The sequence below is a fragment of the Meleagris gallopavo genome, chromosome 2, assembly GCF_905368555.1.
Source record: "Meleagris gallopavo chromosome 2, MGAL_WU_HG_1.1, whole genome shotgun sequence".
Lineage (NCBI taxonomy): Eukaryota > Metazoa > Chordata > Aves > Galliformes > Phasianidae > Meleagris > Meleagris gallopavo.
Window position 1 is genome coordinate 96548146 of NC_139405.1, and position 18649 is coordinate 96566794.

An 18649-nucleotide genomic window follows, 5' to 3' on the forward strand; every position below is an offset into this window, starting at 1 on the left:
TGTTCTCTTATCTCTGGGAAATGTTGGCCTGCCATATTAAAGTGACCTGGCTATTTGGCCACCTCAGATTCAAAGTTTCTGATGTGTGTGCTAAGTAGGTATCAATTTTTCTGAACATTAGCTCTTCTCCTGTCTTCCAGATGATTGTCCCATGATCCTTAGTGCCATTTACGGTGGACAGAGATTATATGCTGGCTACAGGCTGCTCCTGTGCTCGGTACCATATTTCCGATGTTTTCTTTTTTCATTGCTTATTGTTTTACCTACTTAATGAATCTACATATAGCTCAAGGTGGAATATCAAATGTAGCTGGGTGCACTTGTTGATTTGATGATCATTATCAACTCAAAGATAATGCTGGGTCTCTCTGCAGTAGCTCACTATAAATAGCACACTTCATTCTTGAGCACAGTGAAAAGATTGAGAAGCCTTTGCCTGAAGTCAGGGATTTTTAATAAGAATTTTATTTCACCAGCAAATGCAAGTGGATGCATTACTAGAAGAGGAATTAATAAAATCGAAGCCAAAGGTTATGAATTTGAAAGTGTAACAGAGCTGTGAATTACTGGTCAGCTCAACAGCAAAGCCTCTCTGTGTCTCATCTGGGATTCCATTCAGATCAGCTGCCAGAGGTGATTTTAGGACGCTGAGTTCTGTAGTTCTCTTATAGACAAGGGCGTCCCACAGGTATCTGGGCTCATTTGTCTGAAGTTACATAGGGCAACATTTATAATAATTGTATTTACACTTTGGCACGTATCTGAAAGGAAACGTAAAACCAAAAGAAATAAATGGAAAAGAAAGCGTCCTCTTTCAAGTTCTTTATTGCACAGAAGGAGGAATCTGTGCTGCCTGCGCAGTTACGATCTGTAACAACTGTACAACTATGCAGAAAGGCAAAATGAGATTTTGTCATTAAGAACCTGCCTTGAAAACAAAATGAAACCATTAAAATCCATTCTAAATATGATTAGTGATGGTAATAAAATGTTGGCAGGGTGAGAATTCCTTATATTCTGTTCACAGAATGTAACACTCAGCAGGTTGGCTGAGCATAAAATCTCATACAGAGGTACAATGGATACTGACTGTTTGGAAGTTAATTTGTTTGCCAAGCTCTAATTTTTCACTGAACCTTATGACTTAATTAGGATACTTGAGGAGTCAGTTGCAAGGAAAATGTACTCTGGTTTACGGAGCTCATGTTTCTTTCTCTGACTGTGCTTCCAAGAACTTCAGCAGGTAAAATTAGCAAGCAAACGCGATCACTGGGAAATTATATTCTCTGGAGCTTTGTTGTCGACAGCTAAAACCTGAAGGCAGCATTTTTGTATATGGCCGAAAACAAGGCTACTTTTAGTATCCTGTGCAAAGAATGGGGGAAAACGATCACCTCAAGATGTCGTCTGAGGACGAAGAACAGCCTGAGAGCCCTCCTGGCTCCCCTTGGTCTTGGGTAAGATCTTATGCCTTAAGGATGCATAGATAACAGTTTAAAGCTGTAGGAAAAAGTAAGAGACTGTGCTGTATGAACCAGGATAGAACTGAATAAAACCAGCTTTCTTAATCTCCTAGCAAAGTATGCTTCGCCAATGATTAGTTTTTCTGTTTTAGCTTTACCTGTAGATGTTTTGGGAACATTTGAATGGTGAAAACCTATTGCTTCTGTTGTGTCAGGTGCTGCAAGAAAACCGGACTGATTCTGTACCATTTGCTTTGCTGTCTTACTGGCTGTGTAAAGCAGCACTGTGGAAATGTACCATTTGGTGTAATGGAGGGAAAGTGATTTAAACAATAGCATAAACCTTTGCTCTAAACATGTGTTAAGAAGAGGGTCAGTGAGACTTCAATTACAAACACAGAAATGCATTGCTATCATTTTTTCAGTAAAACAGAAACTACCTTAATACAAGACATGGTGCACCAGTGGTCCACTAAGCATGGTCTTGTGGTTTAAGGTTCTGGCTTGATGCCTATTGATGCCAGAGAGGCTGAGGGTCAGCAAGGCTCTCTGATGAGAAGGTAAGGGATGTGTTTATCCCGATAGAACTTCAGATCAAAACAGGAACAGTTCTACTGAGTGGTTCAGGACTTCTACGGGTTTCAGAAAAAGAGGGGGTTGTGCAAGCAAGGCTTTCAATTACTTTTTAAAAAGCATATTTACTAGGGCTGTGATTAAAAAATAAATGAATCTTGACATTAATATTTATGTTTTCATTTCATAACCTTAAATTTCATTATCTTTTTATAAACATATGCATCTATGATTTTTGTGGAAACATCAGTGTTTGAAATGCTTTCTGATTATTGATGGTGAGGCACAAGAACATGTATCTACAAGCACTGAACTGACATTTCATGTAGGTACTTGTGGAGCTATCAAAGAAAATTATTTTTGAAAGTAAAAGGCATAGAGTAAACTGTTTTAGCTGATGATAGGACTGTGGATTTAAAATTGTTTCATCTTTGGAGGAAGATGCAGGGAGGAAAAAAAGGAATATCAGTTGTTCTCACTATCAATCCACAAGGTTGCTGACGAATAACAGGATTAGTGTGTAGGTGAATATCTATTTTTGATGTGTAGGAAAACAATTTATAGATGTTGATTTCTTAATTAAATTAAGGCTCTATTTTCAGCTAAGATCCCATGCAGACTGATTAGAATGGAGTCTGGGTGTGGATAGAGATGTGCTGAACAACTAGCAGGTGGTTAGAGCTCTAAAGAACTTCTGCATTGGTGGTATGGTAAAAGGTTGAACCTTCCTGCCAATATCCCAGTACGTGTTGCTGTGACAGATGACAGCAGAGGGGCACTCCGACACGACGGAGTCTGACATGGAAGTACATATGTAGCAAAGGTGTGTCACTGAATTCCTCTGTGAGGAAAAAATGGCACCCATTGACATTCATCAACACTTGCTGAATGTAGATGGAGACCAAACAGTGGATGTGAGCACAGTGAGGGGCATTTCAGCAGTGGTGGCAGTGATAGAGGGTCACCTCCACTGGTGTAGACCATTATGAGTGCAGCATGCAGGCTCTTGTTCATTGCTTGTGAAATGAATGGTGGTGACTGTTGAAAAACAGTGTTTTGTAGCTGAGAATGTGTTCTATCAGTGCTGTTACGCTGTATCTGTAGTTTCCATGGAAATGAATAGGATGCATTACTTTCAGAGTGACTTACATTTACTCAATATAAACTAACTCTGAGTATGGCTAAAAAGCTTCAGCAGATTTCTGGCTATGAGTTTTTATTAAAAATTAAGATGTTCTGAAAAAAAAAAGCAAAGCAAAGCAAAAATAAAATGAAAAATTAAAAACAAAAAAGCTAAGACTGTGGTGTATACATATGTACCTTAGTTTAAATTTTCCCCTGGGAATTTCCTTCACATATAAGTCTCCCCAGTTGTCAAGAAAAATCATGGGTTCCACTGAGCCATGGAACATTCTATTCTGTAATAAATGTGGAAGTCTCATTACAAATTAAATAAGCAGTGTTATTTAGCATATAAAACATATAGGATTTTAATAGAAATGGATATTCTAAATATCATTTGAAAATGTTGGTATTGGCCTCTAGGTTTCTGCTAAGAACTTCAGAGAAGACCATTTCTCAAGATTTGCTGAAGTGCTTCTGTGTGTCCGCAAATTGTGCAGTAAATAAAAAATTGTGGTCCCTTAGGATGATGAGGGAAGACTGATATATTTGAGATCATTAAAAGCTCATAATGAAGAGTTCTTCAAGAAAGAGATTCCATAGGTATGCAAGAATAAGCATTTGAGTCCTTAGGTTAAACTTTGAAATTTAATGTGCAATTAAAAAGATTGCATGCTTCCAGAAGCAAAAGTATTCTTTTATAAGCATCTAGGCCTCAAAACTCTTCTTATTTACCACAGCATTGCAAGAGGGCCGCATAAGTACGATTACACATGGACATTTTATTTCCATAAGGATATTGAATGAGATTGTATACTTCTCTCCATTTCATCTGATTCATCTGATGAAGAAAGGAAAATTAGGGAAGGAAGATTTCGGTTGGGTGTCAGAGAGAAGTTCTTCACAGAGAGAGTGGTGAGGTGCTGGAACAGGCTGCCCAGAGAGGTTGTGGATGCCCCGTCCCTGGAAGTGTTCAAGGCCAGACTGGATGGGGGCCTGGGCAGCCTGGTCTAGTATTAAATGTGGAGGTTGGTGGCCCTGCATGTGGCAGGGGGGTTGGAGATTCATGATCCTTGAGGTTCCTTCCAACCCTAGCCATTCTGTGATTCTGTGATTCTGTGAAAAAATGCATAACGTGAACTTCAAACAAAGAAATTAAACATCACTGAGAGAAGCCAATACATCGTGGTGAGGATGGTGTAGCTATAATTCAGACTTGAAATAGATACTTAGGAAGGCAGTTTTGTGGCAATTATATAATAGATTAGGCAGAAGGAAAAGTTTTACTTTAAAAACCTGCACAACCAGTTCAATTTCTTTTCCTTCTTTTTTTAACCACTCACTGGCAGTGTGTCAACAGATGAAGTTTTGGTAGAAAATTGTGACTAACCTGTGTGGCTGGAAATAGGACTCTTAGGAATGGAGGATGCTGCCGGAGCAGTGTGACCTGCAGCCCAGGTTGCAGCTGGCTTACACTAGTTGTGTTACACTTGTGTATCTGCCTTTCTAGACCTCTTGTGAAGGTAAGATAATTATAAATTCTCTACAGTGTCATAGTCAGTTGCCACAAATTTGTATTTACAATGCAAAGGTGGATTCCTTTTGCTCATTCTTGCACCAGTTTAGCCCAGATCTAAACTGAAGAGAGGGATGAGCCGAGGGGCTGCTGTGGCTCCTCCTACTTAGAGAGGCTGCCATCATGGGCACACAGAGGCTGAGAGCGGTTCCCCCAGAATGGGAATGCTCTTGCAGTCAAAATTGTCCCTCAAAGGCCCTTGCTCAGGAAGCCTTCTGAGGTGACATTGCAAGGTTGGGTGGTGACACTGAACCTAATTCCTGTGGCTTTTGCCTACAACACCAAAATGTCAGCAGGCCATATATCACCACAGGGTGCTGGGGTCATGATGGGTGTGTGCCAGGCACACAAACCTGACTGCCTGTTTTGTGACCAGGAAGCGCTCATGAGGGGCGTGTGGCAGGAGCTAGGAGAAGGCCTTTTATTCCCCTTGATTGATTTGTTTGGATTCAACTTTTTCATGCTCTCATCAGTTCATCTGGGGGTTGTTTACTTTGTTTTGAAGGGTGTGCTTGAAATCCCCGTGCTTTGGGTTGGACAGCTGTCTTGTCAAGTGGAGGAGGTCACGAGGCTGCTCTGGGGATCCACGTTGGGTGTAGGGTCACCTGCTTTCCAGGGAAAGCCCACAGCGAGGTTTTGTACCTGATAACAAATGAGATAGTGTGGTTTATGAAGATTTAATTATAGAAATATCTAGGAGCACCTTATCTAGTACTCACCCACCTTCATTATCTGAAACTTTAGAGCAGGGCTGAGCCTGCTAAACTACAGAGGACACAAAGATCTATGCAAATTCCTATACCAAAATTCCCATGTAGCCTTGGGCAAACATCAGGTTTTATTTTCCATCACTTCCTCTTGTTACAGGGAGCTCTGCTCTGGGATCTCAGCTGAAGACCTTCATGCTTTGAGGAACTTTCGCTAACAGAGTACTGCTTTTTCTTCAGAGCAGATTGCTGGAGGTCAGCAATCACTCTGTATGTGGGGATCATGTCTCACAGAGCCTGCCCTGTCTTAATATAGACTTGAAAGTTCACAAGGACCAAAGGATGTGAGGGCAATAGCTGGTAGGCAAACAGTATAGAAGCTACTAGCTGCCTTGCCTTCCAGTTCCTTCCTGTCGCCTACACTGCCACGAGGTTTCTTTTTAGCAGAATGAGTAAGCTTTAATAACAACAATTGTTTCCATAAATGCAGAGAGTGTTAATCTCCCTGTTGCCAGTACTCCTTGTAGTGGTTGTTGACAGGTGACTCACCTGCAACTGGATGTTGCACCATTTCAAGGTACAAATTTCAGGAGCCCTGTTCAAATGACTACAGCAAGCTGTGGGCTGCAAGTGTAAAACACTTCTAAAAGTGTTTTGGCTCTAAAAGAGGCTGCCTCAGAATTCAGTGAGCACAAGCCAGGAGTATAATCTCAGAATGTTCATGGCAAAATGGTTCAGGAAATGCAAAACTAGCTTTTACTTTGCTCAAAATGATATCTGTGTATGTGTGTGTGTGAGTATGAAAATGGGAGTAAACGGTCTTGTGGATGCCATCATCTTTACAGTGCTAAAATAATTAAGAAACTGCAAATGGAGCAAAAATTGCCTGGTGTCCTTATGTGTGTGCATCCTCTTAATATGAGGAATTTCAGAAGCAGGTGGGGGCTTCCTGTGAAGCCCAGTTTGAACCTGCACAGTCAGGGAAATATCCACTACCTGGTTGTTTTTGGGGATAGAAGGGTGTAGACACTCGTAATGTTTGATGATTGCTTTATAAAATGGAGATACTGAAAGCTTTCTGTGCACCATGTCCTGTGGGGGCTCTGAAATTCCCTCCCAAGCAGGACGTTTTTTAACATGCCGGTGGCTTTTGTTTAGGTTTTAACACCTGAAGTTGAACATGAAGCAAATCAAAAATCATGTGTTTTTTATGAGGCCTTCAGGGAGGTGAGGTCTCAGTAACATGAGGGATCCAGTGGCACTGTCAGTGCACTCAGGAACTGAAATCAAGATCCTGTTTTTCCCTCAGAAACACTGCTTCGAAGTTATAGCTCTCAAAATCTTCAACATGTGGCAAGCTGTGATTTTTATCTTTACAGTTTCCTAGGAAGTCCGTCATACAAACTGCAGACCACACCACAGTAGATCAATCACTTGTTGAACAGAACGGATGTATAATACAGGCACTCTTACCAGGCAATAGAGGAATGCCTCTATTAAATCCTTCCTTTTGAAAGGCCAAGAAGAAAATCGATGGATGGATTTATTTAGTTCCTATATTTTCTCGTCTTCTCTTCCTTTATTCTCCCTTCTGTCTTCTGAATTTCATGAGAGCCTCAGATCTTGGAACAATGCTGATTTTATGGTGTCATTACTTAAATGTATTACCCGAATGTACTACTCTAATGTGTGAAAAATTTTTCTTTTGCCAACAAACAAGGGGAATACAAGGAGCAAGGGAAGCATATTGCTACTTTTATTTGCTTTACTTCTTCAGTGAAAGATGTGTGTGTTATTTGATTCATGAATCAGGTGAATAGTTTAAAATTTTTCTTCATAGATATTGATCCACTTTCATGAAAAGTACAGTAACCTATCTTCACATCCACAAAGAAAACATGTTCTTTTTTTTCATTCTAACCCAATCCTTCAGTTGCTTTAAATCCATTTTTTTAATAACATCATTGTCTTCCAGGTCTAAATAGTCACACTGCAAAACTCTATAATATTGATTTTTTTTTTTTTTTCTGAACAGCTGTTCCATAATGTCTGACTACAGTGATTTGCTAGTATCCTCTGAAGCCCTTCTGAACCTCTAAATATCATAAAATGAAATAGATATTTTCAATGAATTGTTATGAACAAGTTTGCAAACTCCAGCTGTAGGAGTTGTATAGACTGTGTTGCTGCCTAAAACCTTGAAAGCTGAGGATTTCTGAAACAAAAGTGACCTCCAGTGGTCACAGACATTAGTCATGGCTGATGCCTACTATTTCTCTTTCTCTTGTTAGAAAAGAAGCAATAGGATAATTCTCAATCTGTGCCTTTTCTAGCACTGCCTCCTATGCCATCATGGTTGATTAAACTGTTCCTTATTTCCAGGTGCTCTGTATACCAATGGGCTTGCTAACCAGAATGAAAGTTTTTCATTACTTTACCTTTTCATCAGTGTTGTATACCTCAGGAAAGTTTTTTTGTTTTTGTGCTATGCTTGGGTTTATCTGCCCCATAATCTTTGCTCAGTTTCTGTGTGTAGTACAGCTTTGGTGCTAATATCCCCCATATAGAGTGGAATAGAGTTTTGAGTAAACAAATAATGAGAGAATATACTATCAGACATCTCAGGGGTCATTTCCAGATATTATGCTGGCAATTAGGAGTTCTGCAAAGCTTTGCTAATAAAATCACTAACTTTCCTTTAAAATCTGGAAACTGATACATTTCTCTGTGGACTCATCTTTTCTTTGGTGTTTGAAGGCAGAGAAGCATAAGGCAGAGGTGTAAGCTGGGGCTTTGTTGGATGTCACAGAATCACAGAATCATAACTGTTGGAAGGGAACTTTGGCAATCATCTAGTCCATGGGTATCCAACCTCTTTGTTTACATGGGCTGCACTGAATGAAGAGGAATTGTCTTGGGCGACATTATGCGTAGGTCACTAAGAAAGTAACGCTTGGGTTGGACATGCCTCCTTTCGTCCAACCTCCCTGACAAATCAGCTTCTCTATGGTAGGTTACACAGAAAAGCATCTCAGCAAACACCTCTGAGAAATCTGTAGAGTTCAAGGATCATCTTTCAGCTCATATATGTGAGCCCCCAGCTTTTGCTTAGAGGTTTTTATAAGGCATCTGATGGGGAGCTTTCATACAGAGGAATGTTTAAGAAATTCAGTAGTAATGCAGTAGTAAAACTATTCATGTGAAGAACTTGAAGAAGAGTTTTCCCACTAGTATTTAATTATTCTGCATCTTTACATCCTCAGACTGGTTTCACTGGCCACGTCCCAACATTTTTGGCAGGTCAGTGAAAATGCAAGTCATTGCAATTTGAACTGATTTAAAGAAAAACAGAAGTGACCTTTGATAAAAATGTTTAGATGTTCATAAATCCCTTCCTTTGGAAATTTTATTTTGTATGTACAACAGAAGCAATGACTTCAGTGTAAGCCAATTAAGACTTCTGTCTAAGATTGAGAAACAAAGGGCAGCTCTTGGCCTAAGCCCTGTAGGGCTGGCCCAACACAGGGTGACAAAGCAAATTTCCCCAGTGCTGCTGGATGAAGTTCAGCAAACCACTGCAACTTTCTCAGTTACTCCATCTGCTAAAAGGGGATTATGGTAATAACATCTTTTGTAACATGCTTTGAGATTCATGGAGGCAGTTCTTTACGTAACAGAGGGATTGAATAAATAGATTGTAAATATACTAACGCTTTTGTTTTCTTCCTATGTAAAAAGCTACATAACAGATGAGAGTTAAAAGGATGGAAGAAGGAGGTTTGCTTATTTTTATTTTATTCCTCCCTTCTGCTTCCCTCTACCAGCTTCATTATGTTTGTAAGGCAGGAGTAAGTGAAGATGTTCACAACATCTCTGCAGTGACAAATTTGGATATAAACTGTGTCATAAAGCTTAAGTTTTGCTCAAAATTGATAGTCCTTCTCTCTCTTTCCCCTTGCCCTTCCAGGGTGATACTTGTGCACAGCCAGGCCTTAATGGTACAGATGAGAACGTGTACTTTCCTGTGACACTTTTTTATGTGACAAGCCCACTGATCTCTGTCTATCTTCTTCCTCCTCTTTATGAGCACTGCACAAATCTCAGTAGATTAGAGAATGATACAGAAATCTGTGATATTCCTGAGGATCTCTGCAGCACTGACAATGAATAGCAGCAAGGGAATGGGATCTTATCTTGGCCTAACACCACAACAAACAAAAAGGTGGTTTATTAATAGGTGTCTGGCAGACTAACTAATCCCAACACTTAATGACTGAAAAAACAAGATGGAGGCAAGTGTCTAATTTCTTGCTGGCAGTTTGTGCCTAATGGGTGACAGGTTAGTGCTGTGAGAGAAGCAACAGCCAAGTTTCTGACTCAGTTTTCTTAGCAGTACTGGCCATCAGGATAAGAGGGGGAGGTTTCTGTGCCAGATGTGAAAAAGTTATGAAATAAGTGTTAACCCAGCACTAAGATATTTAGCTTTTATACAGCTAGGCACTTTCCTTCTGAAGAAGGTGTATGTAACAGCTGGGCTACATCCAGCCCAACAAAGCTCTCCCTCAGCCTTTGGCAGAAGCCTCCAGGGAAGAGGGCTGCCAAAGGCCAGAGCCACAAGCCTCCAGTCCTTCCTCACGTGGTGGCTGAGGTTCTGCTTCCCCGTGACCTTGCCTCTCATTTTCCCATGGACTCATTTCAAATGCAGCCATGTCAGAGGGAGGGCAGAGGCTGCTGCTTGGGTTTTGATTACATTCGGGCTCAGTGGAAATAGAGCAGTGCTCCCCCTGAAGGGTTCATATTCTAATAAACCCTTTGGAATAAATCAGTCCTTGAAAACATCTCTACTTCTCCACTGCCTATGGAGAACACAGTCAGCTCTCTTAGGCTTTGGCCAAGGTTAGGGAAGATGCTGATAGCTGGGAATCTGCATGACACTGCTATGCTGGAGTGGTTCCTCACTTTCATTCCTCACTGTCAGCAATCATTGAAAACTGACCAGACTTTTGAATCATGGTATCACAGAATCATACAATCATTAAGATTGGAAAAGATCACTAAGATCATCTGGTCAAACTATCGACCCATCACCATGACCACAAAACCATGTTTCTAAATTGAAAACTTCAGGAAATCCCCTCTCTTCTGTGATTAAGGAGGACTGCACAAAAGAGAGATTCTGGCACAAACTTTTTGTTTTGTCCTTTTATAATGTGTAACAAAGTGGACCACAATAAAGCCACTGAGCTCTGGTGAAAACAAGCAAGCAATAGTAAAAAAAAGTAAGTCTTAGTGCACATTCTCCTCCTTTGTAAGCCCTGGAATAATTTAATGCTGATAAAAATGAGGCAGCTTTGACTGCTGTAGTGATTTTCAGCATGCATTTATGTCTGTTTTCATTTTTCCGTTATCCATGAGAGTTTGCTGAAGAAAAGCTGATTTCATTTCATGGAGCTGCAGCCCCTGCTGGAAGCAGTGTGCTTTAAGCACAGTACAAAGGAAAACGTGTCATATGGGAAAAAACTGTGAAAAATGGTAAAGGAGAAAGAACAGCAAGCTACTATGGAAAGTCCCTTCCTATGACAGGCCAGAGGACTATTTATATGATATTTTAGAGAAGCCAGGTGGGTCATGCTCTAACAAAGCGGCTTCTTCCTGTTGATTAGAAAGGGAATCCTGACATAACCACCTTCATTATGAATGTCCAAGGTAAGTGGGCAGCCCTAGGTTCTGATCCTCCTGAAGAAAGGTGGCCCTGAAGTTAGGGGAACCATTCTCTGTCCTGGAAGCCAGAATTGCACAACCAGGCTGAGTATAACAGGGTGATTAAACATCATGTCTACTGCAGGCACTCTAAATCAAGTGCTGTCTTATTTAAACACTAAGAAACCATGAATGAAAACTCTGACCTGAGTGAAACAGGCTCTGAAAAGGTGTAGTCCTGTGTTGTCACCTGAAGCAGAATACAAGTAACTGGATCTGTGTGCTTGCTCTTTGCAGAAATCCCTTCACACAGGAATAATTACATGAACAACATTATTTAATAAACAAAAATCAAGAAAATACCCTGATCCTGTTCCAGTGAACAGATTATCCCTTTTTTTCATTCTGTCACCTTCTGCTCACTGCCTGATCTGTGAAGTTAATTACAAAAATGGATCCTGCTAGCCTGGAGTATCTATGACATCCTTGATCATCTCACTGGGTATTGGAAGAGGTTTATCAGCACAGATCTCATAGAATCATAGAAGCATAGAATGGCCTGGGTTGAAAAGGATCATAATGATCATCTAGTTTCAATCCCCCTCCCAACCATTAGACCAGGCTGCCCAGAGTCACATCTCACCATATAATTCTTAAACTGCAAATCCAGAAAAGAGAGAGCCTCAGATCATTCCTGAAAGCAGGTTCTTATTGCTGGTTTAGTCCTGCATGTCTTCACTACCAGCACAACATCAACAGTAGCTTCATCAGTGTAGAAGAGATGATTGTAAAGAACACTGGAAGATATTTCTTTCTCCCAGGGTCAGCCAACCCCACATGGAGCATATGCTGGCAATGTAAACTGTATGCTCTACAGCAGGGGCATCTGTGAAGCTTCACTCATAGCCTGAAGAAAAGTGATATCACTTTTAATAACAAAAGAGAGTGCTAGATGCCAGGCTGCTTTAAGCAAAATTCTGAGGAAAATAGGAGGAGAGGCAAAAGGAAACTGTAATGATACAATTCGGTTGCATGTTGGAATAATTTCAAAGCCAACCCAATTATTTAAATGTTAAGTAAAGCTCATTAAGCCGAAAGGACTGTTAATGTGATTTAAAATATTTCTAAAGATTCTTAAGGCTTTACATATAAACAAGTATTAAACTTGCAGCACGGAAGTAAAACAGTTCTGTCCTGCTGCATTCTGATGTTCCTGCCCAAGAATGTGAGTCAAAAGCTTCCTCTTGCTCTGCACGTGCTGTTTTTCTACTATTCAGCAATTCTGATTGGCTTTTACGATCGCCTCCTTCTTCCTAGAAATAGTCCTGAACAGCATGTAGTGTTAGGGAGAAAAACAAATCTCACACAACAAAAAGCACACTTAGGCTCTCCTCCTCCCTATTTTCTGACTCCTGGACAAAATCCAGTAGGGAGCAGCTTCCAAAGTCTATTTCTGAACTTGTATTTACTTTTATGTGTACGTAGTCTTTACTACATGTGAACCCTATGTTGTGATGCAAGGAACTGGGAACCTTCATTAACCACGAGAAATACAGTTTCATGACAGGAGGCTGAGGTTACCTGAGTTGCTCACAAAGCACAGAAGACCTGTGACAGTGCTAGCCACAGTGGAGGTGTCCAAACTTTGTGGCTCACCAAGAGATCATAGAATCATAGAAACATACAATGGCCTGGGTTGAAAAGGACCACAATGATCATCTAGTTTCAACCCCCCTGCTATGTGCAGGGTCACCAACCACCAGACCAGGCTGCCCAGAGCCACATCCAGCCTGGCCTCGAATACCTCCAGGGATGGGGCATCCACAGCCTCCTTGGGCAACCTGTTCCAGTGCCTCACCACCCTCTGTGTGAAAAGATATAGAATTGTTTTTCTTCTGCTGTTGTTTCCACTCCAGAAACCTGATCCTGGGACAAAAATCCCATCCTCTCTGTACTACAAAGATACCACATTCTACAAAATGACCTAAGCTTACTCCCTAAAATGCAGTGGCTATCAAATCCCCTTTACAAACTGAAGGTTACATATAAGACAATTACATATTTTTACAGCACTTAGCAATGTGCATGTGAGGCTGCAAGATTTGACTGCATGAAATGTTGAAAGAATCATGACAAAGCTATCTATTTTTTTTTTGTTTTGCCAGATGACAATCAGATGAACTTTAATTCACTTGCAATTTAATACAGGCTTATTATCACTTTTTCATGAAGCCTTATCTTGAAACGTGATGGACACATTACTTCCTTGGTACATTTGCTGACTCTGGGATGTAACTTAGTATTTAGATATCATCTTTGGACTCTATGCCACAAACTGAGATTTGCGGCAAAATTTAATCATCTCTGAATACCCAGCATTCCGATAGAAGGCTTGCTTCAAATCAGTGGATAAAGGGTTGGGGAAGCCACCACCTGCAGTCTAGAATAAGTGTGGTACCATGTGGAAACCTTTGCCTATGAGCAGGTAAAGTGAGGCAGAGCTGATTTGCAAGGTGTGTGACCTGATTTGCAAGGACCCAGGTGTGACCATTATCTTTGACTTGCTACCATGTTTATACCACACTACAGAAGAAGCTGCATTAATTAAAGGGTTCAGTTCATCACATGTAAGGCTCATATGGCTTTTCAGTATGCAGCACTCAATTTTGTCTGCCATCTTCCTGATCTCAGCCACAGTTAAACCTCATGCCCAGATTTACACGAAGAATAAATGGGATCAGAGAAACACTCATTTTCTTACAGCCTTTCTGAAATCCAAGCCCCCCCCTCATCACCTCCACTCAAGCTTTGATAAGTTGTATGTGAACTATGGAAAAATTTACTAGCAAGAGAAAACACTGACGGACTGTGCCTTTGTTACCTGAGCAGCACACAGCAGTACTGCACTTCCAACAATTTTTATGGCTTATTTTGGATGCTGTGGAACCTGGGGATTCAGCATGTGTCACAAACCCAGTTTCTCAAGCCTGTAAACAAGACTTCTCTGGTTTGAGCTCTGCTGTTGTACCTGTTTGACCAGAATATGTCTGATCTAAGCCACTAGCTTCTTAATATCTCCTTCCTTTTGTCTTTCTGAGGGTCCTGTGTACGTGACTGAACTCGTATCTGGTGTCACAGCATGAAAGCCAATAGGGAAGACATACATTCAGTCTGTTCTCTATTTATTGTGAATAATCAAATGTTTCCAGACTTTTCATGGGTGTAAATCTCACTTTCTGCTGATTTTCAAATCCAGCTCTGAACCCCTCAGCGTCATATTTAACCGTGAGTCCTGGACAACTCAAAGTTTGCTACCAGGCTGAGACCAATATGCAAGGACACATAAGCAAATAGCAGCACTGGGCAACTTCTCAATTTGCCAGATTTTTGCCCCCCACTGAGGATAAGGCAGTTATGCTCCACTCCTCACTGTAACCTTCCTCTGGTGAAAGGTGTTTGTGGGATTTCTGGGTGGTTTGGTGGTAAGCTGCCATTTCTAGACATGACCACAAAGCTGCCCTGGGCAGGAGAAGGCAAAGAGGCCAGAGACTCTGGAAAAGGCAGAGAAGGTGTGATGATCAGGTGATGTGGTAATATCACCTCATGAAACACCTTTTGGTAGCCTGGGGTGGTGCCTAAAAGGAACACAGCCAGGTGCAGCATTAACTGCAGTGATTAGAATGTCTGTTAAAAGCAAGGAGAAGGCATGACAGTGGGGCCACTCTGCCAGCCAATGGAGGCAGCATTCAAACATGCTCCTTCAGCAGAATGGTGTGCTGAAGATGAGGAAATGGACTCAATCAGCCGTCAGTAGATGTATCATAAGCTTTCAGATAAACAACTTATCATTTTATCTGTAGGTGACTAACGTGAGATTAAAAATGGAAGGAAGCTCAGGAGAAAGAATTCAGTTAAAGCTAAGGCTGGATATTCATACAAAACAAGTGCATTTCTAACACTGGCCCTGTGATCTCATGCTTTAACCCTGTGCTGGAATGAATTCAGTGAAGTGTCTGGCAAAATAATTTACTTGCTGTGTAGCATTCCTCCTCCAGTCTTTATTCCTACTTTTACCTCAAAGTCATTCTCAAATGTGGTTAGAAAACTGCCATGCCTGGCCTGGGCTCTGCTGCAGGTCAGAGCAATCTAATTGTCCTCTACTCCCGCAGCAAGAAGACTGGAGCTCTAGGACAAAAACGCAAAACATTTTTTAGGTTAGAGACTAGAAACATTCAGCATAGTCTAAATTTTAAAGTGGTTTAGGAGCATGAGATAGAGCAGAATGTAGCTATCTGTATTTTCAGCAGTAACAGGGGCAGGGGGAACACACTTGCACAGCCGGAGCTGCCCTGGCCACCATGTTGTTCTGAAGCAACGCAGGCTTTCGGGGCTAGACAAGTAAGGGTGCTCCAAATCATTTGGGATCTTCCTGCCCTGTAATCATGCCTATAATTCAATGTGACCTTGCAGCTACTGAAATGTTTGTGGATAATGGCTCTTTTTGCTGGGGACAGATGTTGAAGGTCAAGTGACGCAAGAGAGCAGAAAGAGTTTCTTGTTGGGCCTCCTCAACTTCACACAATGCAGTGTGACTATGATTTTCACTTTACAAAGGACATAAATGGTGCTTTAGTCCCACATGTGACCTCCTACAGGCCAGCAGCTGCATTTTGTAGGCTTTTTGTAGAAACGTAGATAGTAATACTTTGACTCTAGTGAACTAAGTTCAGACTTTTAGCTAGGAACTCATGCAGGTTCTGACAGAGCTCTCTTTAGTTATGTTTCTGACATAGTTTCTGAGAATATTAACCCATTCTTTGAATCACTTATTGATGACCTAATCTTCACCTGACTCTAGCCACACCTCTCCAGGAAAGCTTAATCTTGTCTGTCAAATTTGACTAGTCCAGATACTATAAAATGGTTTTATTTCCATATCAGGAAATCATCATTTAGAAAGGAATTTGGCCATGCACTGAATCTAGGATTGTCATCTTATCTTATAAGAGGTCATTCCTTCTTTGCTGTTGAAAAGAGACTCTGTAGTGGAGATAACATCACCTTATCTAAGAAACTAGCTCTGTTTATCTATGAAAGAATAGACCCATTGCTCAGAGCTATGCACTCACACTAGAGAAAATGTAAGTCACCTCTGAGCATCAGAGGTGGGTCTCATAATCATTTTTTTAAATCAGATGCCCTTCAGGGGAAGAAATACATTGTTTCTCTCTTGTACTGGCAGGAAGGAAAAGAAGACATACACTGTGCACTTAACTACCTTAGGAGGCATTATTACCGCAAGAACCAGATTTAAATGAGGTGAGTAAATCATAAATGATTAACTTTGTTTACAACATCTGCTGCAATCAGCGTGATGAGTTAATCAGTGGTCAGGTGATGTCATGCAACTGAGTTGGAAGTTTGAGACAGAAGAACCTTGTAGATCACCTATCCGGTTCCTGGGTTATTCTGCCTTTGTTCCCTGCAGTTTGTGCCTGCTCTATTTTCTCAGTCAGATTGAAAGCATCTCATGTGACAGGGTTTTGTTACCAGTTTCTGAATTTTTCCACTGTGAGATTTCATTACTAGGAAAGAGCTCCTAAAAATGCAGCCTCATCCTGCTGTGTCATTTTATCACAAAACAACAGAATACAAGGCTGGGAGATACTTAGTGATCATCTGGTTCATTTCTATACCTAAAGGCAAATTCAACAAGAATTACAACATTTCTGACAAATGTGTGTTTACCCTGCTCTGAAAGATCTTAGCCTCTTCCTGCAATCCATTCCAGAGCTTGCCTACCCCAATATTATAATTTTCCTAATGGCTAAATGCTTCCTGTTGCATTTTGTCCCTTCCACATCTCCATCTCTCTCCCAAGGAGACAAGGATTACAGTTGTGACATTTACATTTTCCTTGTAGTCTTTTTACACATGCTAGTGATGGGATGAAGTACAGACTAATTTTTCTCCTGCAAATGTCATGCCGTAACATGTTATCTCTGAATCTTCTCATCTTCTATGAGCTGTAAGAATTTTTCATCCTCTGATTCTTAAATGTATCATATTTAGCTGGGAAAAGTACACCTTGGCTTTATGCTTCTAGATGGGCAAGACAGGGTTATAAAGTCTCTACTTAAAAAAAAATAAAAAAAAAAAGCTGATAAGCAGATTTAGTGCTTTGCACCACAAGTTACAGTTTTGTCATGAATATTAAGTACTTTTCCCTAACAGCTGAGGATGACATTATTCCTGTTCAACAGCAGGAGAACTGACCAACAGTGCTTGTGGTACACCCATAGGCCTGGAAGAAAGCCCAGGTAGCTCTGAGACGTGAGCCTTTGGCTATATGGCTGCAAGTCAGCTAAGCAGTGGTAGGATTTTGATGCTGCGTGGCATGATGGAGTCACTTCCACATTATTTCAGACCCGAATACTGGCTGGCCCCTTTCCAGTGGCCTGTTGGAAATGCCTTGTGCTCATGGTTGAGGCTGGGCTGGGGCCACAGGCATGCCAAGTACTGGTCTGGTCTACCAACGTCAGGGCAGAGATGAAGCTGTTCCAGCAACTCTGCCTGCGTCCTGCCTCTGTTTAGTTTTCTGCTACAGGAATAGCTTGTGTCCTATTTCACTGGCTTAAGCACAAGGTCATCTTCTCCCTATGTTATCTTTGTTCCCTGAGGTCAGCAGATGCTAGCATAGCTGAAGGAGGGATTTAATGCACTGAGTATCTACATTAAAACAATTTTAAATCATGTCAGTTTGCATTTCCAAGCCCATTAAATAGGAAGTGCAGATAGTTAATTTGTAACAGTCAACTTGAAAAAGATGACACACTAAACAATGAATAAAAATCATTCAATAAAAACTACTTTTTCTCATTGATTACAGGACTAAATGAAAGCAGTTTGGGGTTGTTTTTCAAATGCAAGCAAGAACAGATACTAGACAACTCTAAAGATCAAATACTTAACTGCAACATTAACTGTTCTAAACAGCTGGCAGGGATCCTGGAGAGTCCCGTGGTTGTTACACCAGTGCACAAAGAATGTTTCACAGGACTGTCTCTGATCAATGTTTTTCAGAGGGAGTGAATGAGAAGGCAGCAACACTATTGTACAATTACCGACTTGTTGCAACACACTGTTGACTTCTCTGCTAATGAAATGTACTGTTTTCTTGTGGCAGTTCCTAGTATTGTGTTCTCGAGATTTATTTCTTTAATCTTGGCTGTGGTTTATGGGGAACTTTGTTATTAACAAAGACAGAAAGACAGCAGGAAAGGAAAAGGAGGAGAGAAGAAGACAACAAAACAAAGAAGAGAAAGAAAAGGAAAAAAATAAATGTCATTCTAATTCTTTCATGAAAATAGCTCTACTCATCTGAGCTATTTTATATCTGTGTGGTCTGCATATTAGACAGCAAAAGTTGAGGGAAGTGGAAGAAGGAATGAATTAGTACAGAAAACCCTTCAGAGCTGATCCTTCCTTCCCATCTCCAAAGCAGATCT

At 40.8% G+C, this 18649-nt stretch overlaps 1 protein-coding gene across 4 annotated transcripts in view; it reads left to right on the top strand.

Annotated features, from left to right (window-relative positions):
- Window positions 1–922: 922 nt before the first annotated feature.
- The window catches only part of LPIN1 (lipin 1), a 78619-nt gene continuing 60892 nt past the window's right edge, over window positions 923–18649 (top strand). For 2 of the 4 annotated variants that reach the window (XM_085218031.1, XM_085218032.1), the window contains exon 1: window positions 951–1457. In XM_085218031.1, the coding sequence (XP_085074157.1) occupies window positions 1377–1457 (81 nt within the window). In that variant the 5' untranslated portion in view covers window positions 951–1376. Of the gene's footprint in view, window positions 1458–18649 lie in introns of all 4 variants that reach the window. The other 2 variants (XM_085218030.1, XM_085218034.1) reach the window with 2 other exon arrangements.